Source organism: Lolium rigidum, chromosome 4 (genome assembly GCF_022539505.1).
Source record: "Lolium rigidum isolate FL_2022 chromosome 4, APGP_CSIRO_Lrig_0.1, whole genome shotgun sequence".
NCBI classification, from domain to species: domain Eukaryota; kingdom Viridiplantae; phylum Streptophyta; class Magnoliopsida; order Poales; family Poaceae; genus Lolium; species Lolium rigidum.
Window position 1 is genome coordinate 232,355,346 of NC_061511.1, and position 10,003 is coordinate 232,365,348.

The following is a 10,003-nucleotide window of genomic DNA, read 5'->3' on the forward strand; positions in this document are numbered from 1 at the left end:
TCCTTCATGACCTTGAGGCTGGTGTCGACGTACAACTTCATCGACCACGTTCATTGTGAACGTTAAGCTTTTCGGTATTCAAGGGTATGAACACTCAATCCCTCTGTTACTTTGCATCTCCATATAATAAATCTTGGCTATGTTATTCTGTCATATGATTTTTTTTGTTTTCTGAACAAAACCCTACAAAAATGGGTTTTGGTGAGTGCCTCTTCTACACGAAAAATGGGTATAAGCTCTATAAATTTATAAATGGCCATATTTTCTAAGTTTATAATAAACAAGTAGGATAGAGAGGGGACTAATGTGCACAAATCGACATCGATCTGAAGGTCTTACATCAAAACATTAGAAAATTAACACTCCATTTCTGTACATTTGCACTCACTCATGTAAGAGAAACCTTCAAAGAGAAAATACACATGTATAATTGTCACCTACATTTACACTAGATATGCAACCAAACAACAAAGTCTTCAACGTGCAAAAGGACCGGTGGCCGTTGCAGCCACCCTCTTAACATTATGATATGTTGTTTTCTTCTCTCTGATACTGGTGGAGTGATCAGAGACATGCGCATTATAACTCAAGTTTTGGTTGTCAGTGCTGCCGTTGGTGTAGAAATCATCGTCTGCATCTTCGGTGAATCGGCCCTCCTCAAGCTCGATGCACTCTTGCAGCTGCACCACAATGTTATTCATCGTGGGCCGTTGTGTCGACGCATATGCGCTACACTTGAGCCCGATTTCCACCACCTTCCACACGCTATTGACATTGTAAATGCCACCCATGCGTGCATCGACCACACTTTCGATGTTGCCACGTGACATTCGCTGCCGCGCCCACTTAATGATGCCAATGGGAACTGCCTCCCGTAGTATTGCAGGCTTCCCTGTAACCAGCTCCAAAAGCACGACACCGAAGCTGTACACATCGCTTTTTACCGTCAGTTGCATCGTTGCATGGTACTCGGGATCGACGTACCCTGGCGTGCCAACGACTGTGTCCGTGGACACATGGTCGCAATCGCTGTTGAAGGCCTTGGACAAACCGAAGTCGGCAATCTTGGCCTCCATCCTAGTGTTCAACAGGATGTTGGTGGCCTTCACATCCCTATGAATTAGAGGCGGGTTGCACCCCTTGTGCAAATACTCTAGCCCTGCAGATCACCATTACCGCCAGTATTCATGTTTCTGGAAACATCAAACATTCAGGAACACTAGACTATGAATTGAAATGTGTACCTTGTGCAGATTCAAGTGCGATCCGGAGTCTCTGTTTCCAGGGCAAGCATTCTCCATGGTATTGGCTTCCTGTTAATAGATTGACTTTTCATCAGTTTTAGTTTCATGAAACGGTATAATATGATGTCAAACGGATGAAAAATTACACACCTTCAATATGTTCTCTGAGGGTTCCCTCTGACATGTACTCATATACAAGTGCCATGTACTCCCCATCTTTGCAGTAGCCAATCATAGTGACAAGATTCTTGTGATGAATACGGGTCAAAATCTGAGCCTATAGAAATCTCGTGACACATCAAATTTCACTCTAAAATTTTCTGACATGAACTTGAACTCTGAAACATCAAATTTAGCTAAAGAAAGAAACTCTACCTCAGCGAGGAACTCCTTGACGCCTTGACTGGAAGAATGGGATCGTAGCTTCACCGCAACCTGGGTGCCGTTGTCCAAGAAACCATTGTAGACGTATCCAAACCCTCCTTGGCCAAGCACTTGTTGGAAGTTGTTTGTTATTATCTTGAGCTCCTTGTACGTGAATCGGCGATTCTCAAGTCGAAGTGAATTGTCCCCATAGATATCGTTTTCTGACGCGTAGCTTGTCGTCATCTCATTATGCGGCTTCACCGAGTTCTTCATTGATCCTTGATAGGTAAAACAAATTAGCAGCATTCAGCAATTGGGGAAATAATCAGTCATATGGTGCGCTTTACTAATGGCATACCTTGTTTTTTACGTCTTATAAAGCAAAAGATTACTGCTACAACTGCGATCACCACTATCACAACTGCAGAGATAGCAATGTACATGGCCAGCTCGCTTTTCCTTTTAACAAGATGGCATGAACTTCCTTCGGTGCAAAGGTCTTGATTGTTTTCATATCTAACAAAATATGAAATGTGTGCTAAATTAAATTCAGGAACTATCGTGTTAGAGTGAACATGAATTAAACGGGGAAGAACACCTTAGATTCAAAGAACCATCTCGGACTCTTATGATAAGTTCATAGGGGATGGATCCACTGAGTTTGTTGTCTGACAAATCTCTGTTAAAAAAAATACTACCACTATTAGCATGACTAGATATATATAATTCATTGGAATGGTTAGATTTTGAAAAAAAAAAGAAGTTACTCAACTCACAGAATTGTCAGTGAAGTTAATTCTGAAAGTGAATCTGGAACTGGGCCTACCAAGTTATTGTTTGATAGATTCCTGCGTATTGTGAGTTTATGACACAATTTCTTACCATTTTTTGTACAAAACTACAATAAATGCTAAGATAGGTACATAACTCAAGACATACAAGTATTCGATAGCTTTGAGATTGGCAAAAGATGATGATATATCACCGTTCAGACCTCTGGAGGACAGGTCTCTGCATAGAGAAAATATTCACCGGTCAGCTTCACTCCATATAGTAGCAATGTAATAGCCTCTTCTCCATTTGAAAAGTGTCTGGTTATAATTTTCACTAACATAGGGTCCGGATATAACTGAGGTATACTTACAGTCTTGTAATCCTTGGGGGGCTTGCAATGGCGTAGCTACATGTCAAAGTTTCCCACACCATAACAGTCCCTGGACCGCACGGGTCGCCCATCCAGTTTGCACGCACCTTATACTTGGCCTTGATCTCCATGATGGCGGACACTGTAGTTAGTGGCACTCAATTTTCAGTAGTCTTATTTTTACTAATTCCTACTAGTTTTCTCTGTCTTTTCATAATTTGCATACTACTACAAGTCTAAAATTGCACTTTTTGAAGGCATGCAAGTTTAGCAAAACATGTTTGTGCAAGTATAGGTTATATTGGAGTGATTTGGAACGAGATGCTACTTGAATGCTGATCTAAAGATTTAGAATTGTGAAAAGAAAGAGTTTTAACCTAGTAGTCATAAATAGACCACTCTTGTAAGTGGGTGCTTGTCGATCTTATTCTCTATCTACACCTACCATCCGCGAAGTCGGTGCCGAGGTTGGTGGTGGGGATGGTCGAGTACACCTCGAGGGCGTTGATGATCGGTGGCAGCGTCGAGCTTGCGGTGGCATTAATGGTGATGTCGTACTGGCTCTTCCGGGAAGCGACGGTATTGTACGAAGGACCGCTGTAGAGGTACACTGGTGTGACGGCGTCTTTGTGCCACAGCTCGCCGTTGAGGCTGACGTAGAACTCGCGCACGGCGTTGCTGGGAAGGATCTCCAGCTCGGTGAAATGCATGATGGCGAAGCACGCCGGCGACGGGTCGTTCGGTTGGGGCTGGGGCTCCCAGGAGAACTGTATCTGTGAGCCATTCCGCGGCCTGATCGCCGTCTGCAGCACCGCGGACGGCGCCTCGAAGACATCGCTGTCCACGTTCTGCACCTTCCTCGTCGTCGAGATCTCTGTCCATAATACAGGGTTGACCGAAGGGAACCATAGTCTGTCGTATGGATCATCGGGGTACCTGATACATCAATTGCGTTTGAAATGCCCGCGATGGAAACAATTAATATAGATAGAGGAAACGCACATGTGATCTAGCTTTGGCTCACCTGACGATGCCTCCGGCGGAGCCGTAGTTTAGCCTGGATAACAGAACAAGCCCATGTGCCTTGGTCGCCTGCGGATACATCGTGTTTTTGAGCGGCCTGAGGGTCAGCCCGGAGATGAAGGGCGTGCCAGCGCCGGTGTTGATCAGGCAGACCTGCACGAAGTCGTCCGGCACAACGGCGATGACCTCGACGAACTTGGCCTCGTCTGGCCTTGAGATGCTCACGGTGTAGAAGTAGTTGACGCCGAGGTGGAGGTCGAAGACGGGCGGGCGGTTGAGGCCGTCGTAGTTGCCGTACATGAAGCTGGCGCGGACGAGGTACTTGAGGCCGGGCACGAGGGAGCGGAGCGTGTAGCAGTTCCGGCCGCCGGCGCCGGCAAAGCTGCGAACGTTGTACCAGCTCTCGTGCATGGACGGCGACATGTACTGGGCCGAGATGTTGTGGCTGGTGCCGGCGCCGTCGGTGAACTCGCCGTTGTCCGGGGCGTAGGCGAGCTTGGTGTCGTTGTCTACGCGGCCCGTCTTCCCCTCGAGCCCGCAGTCTATGGTTATGTATCCTGGAGTGCAAGCAAAACACGACGCGATGGATAGACTGAGGAGATTGTAGAAAATCAGTAGCATGCATAAACCCTAGAATTAACACTGAGCACACATGCATACCTTTGCTGTCAGGCTGGGCCAGAGCTTGCAGTACGCCTCCGGCGGCGGCGGCGAGGCAGAGAAGCAACAGCCACGGCGTGGCTGCCATTGTTAAATGCTCTATTGCACACGTAAGCTGCAGCTATAATGGAGCATCACATGGTGTACTTCGTTCGTCGCCTCTTTGCGAGGTTGCCGTACCTGTAGGTACTTCAAAGTACTTGTACCCACGACTTGACCGGCTCAACAAAAATAAAACGAAACATGGCCAGGGGCTGGGCGAAGAGTTGACATTGCCTTCCAATTGTCTCACGGCGACCTTTTTGTGTTGAAACTTTATTTAAACAGGGCGCGCGAACTGGTTTTTTTTAGATAAAAGGCAAGATTGCCCGACTTTAAATTAATAAAGCCTGTTACGGTTCAACAAGGATATCAAAATACAACTGCTGCGGCATACAGCTTAGCCAAGATAAACACAATCGATGATAATCAAGCAAGTCCACCAAGATTGATACATATATAGTGGTTGAGGGACACCCAGGCCGACTCAGCAGCTGCAAGGAAGGCCCCCAGTAGACCTCTCAGGTACTTGTCGCGGCGAATGAGCTTCTGTTGCTGGAAGAAGCAGGCTCCCTGGAGGCGGAGTAGAGCTCGCGGAGGGAATTGATCATCCAGCAGATACCTTCCTTCTCGCTAGTCCTGGAGTTGATACTCCACAGCTGTAAAAACACCATAGATTTATAAATAACATCAGATGGGTGGTTTATCACTTTCTTCTCAATAGCTAATTTGTTACGAACTTGCCACAGCGCCCACGACTGTGCAAGAAACAAAAGCCAGAGTAATCTACGCGGGGGGCCAGCAAGACTAGAGAGAATATGATGGAATTGCGCGAAGTTGGCCGGGTGCCAGCTACACCCCAGTAGCTGGCGTAAAACACTCCAAGCAAAAACCGCAAGCGCGCAGGAGAAGAAAATATGCGATGCATCCTCTGGTAAGCCGCAAAGAGAACATAAGCCGTTGGAGGGGCCATGCCTGGTAGCGAGCTGGAGGGCGGACGGAAGCTTATCTAGCGCTAACTGCCAAGCAAAGATCTTAATCTTGAGCGGGACCGCCGCCTGCCAAAGGTCACGCCAATGTACAACCGTCGCCCCTTGCGACAGCTTGGAGTATAGGGATTTTGCAGAGTACCTCCCCGTCTCCTCTAAGTGCCAAAACACCTTGTCCTTCTCATCGCTAAGAGATACCTGCGCCATCTCGGCGCAAAGCAGATGCCATTGCCGTACTCCCTCTAAGTCAAGCGAACGTCTGAGCCTAATGGAGACTTCTCCGTCTGTCAAAGCCTGCGCCACAGACACTTCTGGAAGATCACAGATCGAGAAAAGCAGCGGGAAACGATCTTTAAGTGGCGCATCCCCACACCACCAATCGAGCCAGAACCTGGTCCTTGTGCCATTCCTGACCACAAACTTCGCACCCAAGGCGAAGTAGTGTTTGATTTTGTTCAGGCTTTTCCAAAATTGTGAGCCTCCAAGACCAGAACTTGCCCACAAGTTATCCGCATTTCGATACTTAGCTCGGATGAGGATAGCCCAGATGGCGTCCTCATCTTGGGACAGCCTCCAGGCCCATTTAAGAAGAAGGGCAATATTCATCTTTTTTGTGTTAATCAACCCAAGGCCCCCATCTCCTTGGGTTGACACACCGCGGGCCAGTTAACGAGGTGATATTTTCTCTTCGGCCCAGATCCTTCCCAAAAGAATTTGGATCGAAGAGAATCGAACCGTGCATGTATACCGTCGTGTAGGAGAAAGAGGCCCATAGCAAACATAGGTAGGTTGTCCAGACAAGCATTGGACAAGGTCAGGCGTCCCCCGGACGAGAGCAGCTTACTCAGCCAAGGTTCAATCTTAGCCCCCATCTTCCTAACCAAAAACAGCCATTGCTCCACAGTGAGTTTCCTATCCGAGATGGGTAAGCCGAGGTAAAGGAACGGAAAGGAACCCTTTTTGCAATTCAGAAGGTTGGCAATCCTTGCTTGCTCTGCCTCTGGTTCCCCCATGACAATAACTTCGCTTTTGTGGTAATTGATCTTCAAACCCGACATGTCTTCGAAGCACATGAGCAAAAATTTCATGTTTCTGATGTTGTCGTCTGAGTTCTGGATCAAGATGAGCGTGTCGTCCGCATAATGTAGGTGGGAGATCCCTCCCTGGACTAAGTGCGGGACAACTCCCTGGATGTGGCCTGCGCCCGTGGCAGCCGACAAAATGCCCGAGAGGGCTTCCCCAATGAAGTGGAACAAGAGAGGTGATAGCGGGTCCCCTTGTCGCACACCTCGCTTGTTCCGAAAGAAAGGGCCGATGTCCCCATTAATAGCAATCGCCGTCTGGCCTCCCGACACCAGCTGGGTGATGCGATGAATATATGATGCGTCAAAGCCCTTGCAACGTAAGACCTCGGAGAGAAAATCCCAATTCACCCGGTCATACGCCTTTTCAAAGTCAAGCTTAAGCAAAATTCCGCCTAGTTTCTTTGATCTAAGCTCGTGGACTATCTCAATGAGGGCAAGAGAGCCGTCAAGAATGTTTCTGCCTTTGATGAAGGCAGTTTGGTGCGGGCTGATAATTCTGTGTGCAATCGGATCCAGTCTCATGGCATAGGCTTTGGACACAATCTTGAAAATTACATTTATTAGCGCGATCGGACGAAACTGTGTGATCTGGTCCGCCCCTGGAACCTTAGGAATGAGAGACAGGATACCGAAGTTCAGTCTGGCTATATCAATGCGGCCTAGGACAAAGTCGTTCAGGATGTGTAGAACGCCGTTTTTTACCAGCTGCAAACAGCGCTTGAAGAATAGAACTGGAAAGCCATCAGGGCCTAGGGCAGTGTCTGTTTTCATCTCTTGGATCACCTGCTCAAGCTCGTCCTCAGAGAAGGTCAGGCATAGCGCCTCGTTTTCGGCATCGGACACCTGCCCCGCCGACCCCCAGGTAGACGGAGCCAGACCGCACACCCTTTGTGCCGGCGTGCCCAGTAACTCCCTGTAGAACTCATATATGTGGGCTTGAATAAGACCTGGATCGGTGATTGTCCCGTCACGCGTTTCCAACGCCGAGATGTTGCATTTCCTGCGCCTCCCATTGGCGACCGCATGGAAATAAGCCGTATTGGCATCGCCTTCCAACGCCCACTTGGTTCTACCCCGTTGGCGCCAATACGCCTCTTCCTGCCTATAGATCTCTAGAAGTTCGTCCTCTAAATGGTAACGCAGGGCCCATCCCTCCTCGTCGATGCCGGACGAGTCCGCCAAAAGGTCCAGCTGCTGGATCTGGCTAAGGAGGGCGGCCTTCCCGAGCCTACCCTCCCGCCCCAGGTTGCGACTCCACCCCCGGAGTTGTTGTCGCAAACCCGGGCTCATGTGCACCGACCAATCGAGAATGTCTCGACCTCCCGCCGAGTTCATCAGCCCCTCCCATGAGGCCTGAACTTTAGGGAGAAAGTCTCTTCGCTCAAACCACCCAGTTTCGAAAAAGAAGCGATTGCTGCGGGGTGGTGCCTCGTTGCCCGTGTCAAACCGATTGCTGCGGGGCGCGCGAACTGGTTGACTACGGTTACATGTTCTTCGGACATTTTTGGATCGTGCGCGTTTGACCTGGGACAAAGACTCCACGACAACCACGCAACAAAGGCACAACAGAGAAATGATGCACATCAAGCGTATAGTTTGTTCTAAGTGACCCTCTCTCCGGTACTTAATAGTATCACTAATGGCCTTTCGGAAAATTTTGGACCGTTTCTGGTCCTTTTATGTCAACATTTTTTGATACGTAGTACCATAGACACACACGTTAGATTGACTATTTTTCATTAAAACGCACTGGGGCTGAACATGATACAACTTGATTCACTGGATCACGGTTTCCTGGGTGTGTTCGGTTTGGGGATGGGGTGGAACGGAATGGAACCGTTCCGCACCCAGAGTCCGTTCCTGCGTTCGGTTCCAAACTGAAATGAAATGAAGTGGTTCCTCCAAATGGAATATTCCACCTAGATCCGGAATGAAGTGGTTCCTCCGATTCGGCCGGACGAGGTGGAACGGGTGACTGTCACACGCTGATTAATCAAGTTTACAATAATTAATCAAGTTTAGCACTACTTAATCAAGTTTAGCAAATAATTAATCGAGTTTAGAATAATTAATCGGGTGACTATCTCACCCATTCCATTCCATTCTCATCCCATTCCAAAATCGAACACAGGGATGGAACCGTTCCGTGACAAAAAAATTGTCCAAACCGAACACATGGATGGAACGGTTATGTGACAGTGGAATGGAATGGTTCCATTCTATTCCACCCCATCCAAAAAACGAACACACCCTTAATCCATGGGAACCCATGTCCTTTGAGTTATAGATTCTTTGAGTCAAACCTATCCCACGAAGATCATCCAAACAAGACTACTCGGATAATATGGGCATTGTAGTCGCATTCAATTTGCGACAACGCCACTGACATGGATATAACCTTATTAGGCTCACGACTTCAGTACCTCTGGTACATATTTGGGAAGCCCATGAAGCTAGAATACTGGAAGCATCCGAAGCCCAGGACTTAGCGTGTTGAATAAAGGAAGGCACATCTAGGAGTTGACATAAACATAGCCTTGTATAATTACTTGTAAACTGATCCGAACTGAATTTCAAGAGCTAACCTCCTATATAAAGGCTAGGAGAAGCCAACGGGAGGAGATATCGAAACCATTGATGTAACCCTAGATCTATTCTACTATTACATCGAATTTTCCTTAAAATCAATATAGTGTTGGACTACCTTGTTTGTTTGACCAACCGACAAAACCATTAGCGCACCTCTTTCCCCGAAACCCTAAGTCCATATGCATGCACATTGCCAAGGTTAACCCTTGTCAACCACCACTCTCACTCTCTTCTTATCCTCCACCACGATGTACATCACCTCTCAACCAGTCAACCTACACCCCTAATAATGGATGTGCCTCAGTTATGGATGGGAGCAGCGTACGAGCTATTGTCCAAGTATGAAAATTCGACTGCCCGTGGACCCTCCCCATCTCTTTTCTTGGCTACTAATCTGTCTTCCTCTAGATATGGAAGTGATGGTAGAGGGTTATGTTATTAGCTGGAAAATAAATTTGGGACGCCCTTCATAGGAACGTGATGTGTTTTTGTTTGGTTTGTCTAAGGTAGCGGTGCTTAATTAGAATATAAACAAAAAAATCAGCACCACAGATATAAAGAACAACAATGCACAACATTATAGTGCGAACATGCAGCCGTGTCAACTTGTGATTGTTTTATTTCGGTCGAGTCGATGAATAACCTAATTAATACGATGAAATCATTATGATTTAATTCAGAAGAAATTCACTACCAGGCAAGTTGTAATTTGCTCTCTTATCAAGTATGAAAAATTGCTCTCTTATCTCCGGATGAGGACTGAGTGTGGGCCGTTTTTATATTTCATAAAAAATAATATTAAACACTATGTTAACTAGGTGATCATCTTGGATCTAAGACCGAATAAAAAAGAACAAGGATAGT

At 47.2% G+C, this 10,003-nt stretch overlaps 1 protein-coding gene across 1 annotated transcript; it reads right to left on the bottom strand.

Annotated features, from left to right (window-relative positions):
* Window positions 1–476: 476 nt before the first annotated feature.
* On the bottom strand, window positions 477–4,525 carry LOC124649797 (putative leucine-rich repeat receptor-like protein kinase At2g19210). The gene is made up of 12 exons (XM_047189368.1): window positions 4,438–4,525; window positions 3,779–4,334; window positions 3,200–3,690; window positions 2,755–2,896; window positions 2,550–2,621; window positions 2,387–2,458; window positions 2,209–2,289; window positions 1,969–2,126; window positions 1,620–1,888; window positions 1,395–1,521; window positions 1,245–1,313; window positions 477–1,159 (listed from the first exon to the last, which is right to left on the bottom strand). Exons 1-12 carry the CDS (start codon window positions 4,523–4,525, stop codon window positions 477–479), a joined length of 2,808 nt encoding a protein of 935 aa, XP_047045324.1.
* Window positions 4,526–10,003: the final 5,478 nt, after the last annotated feature.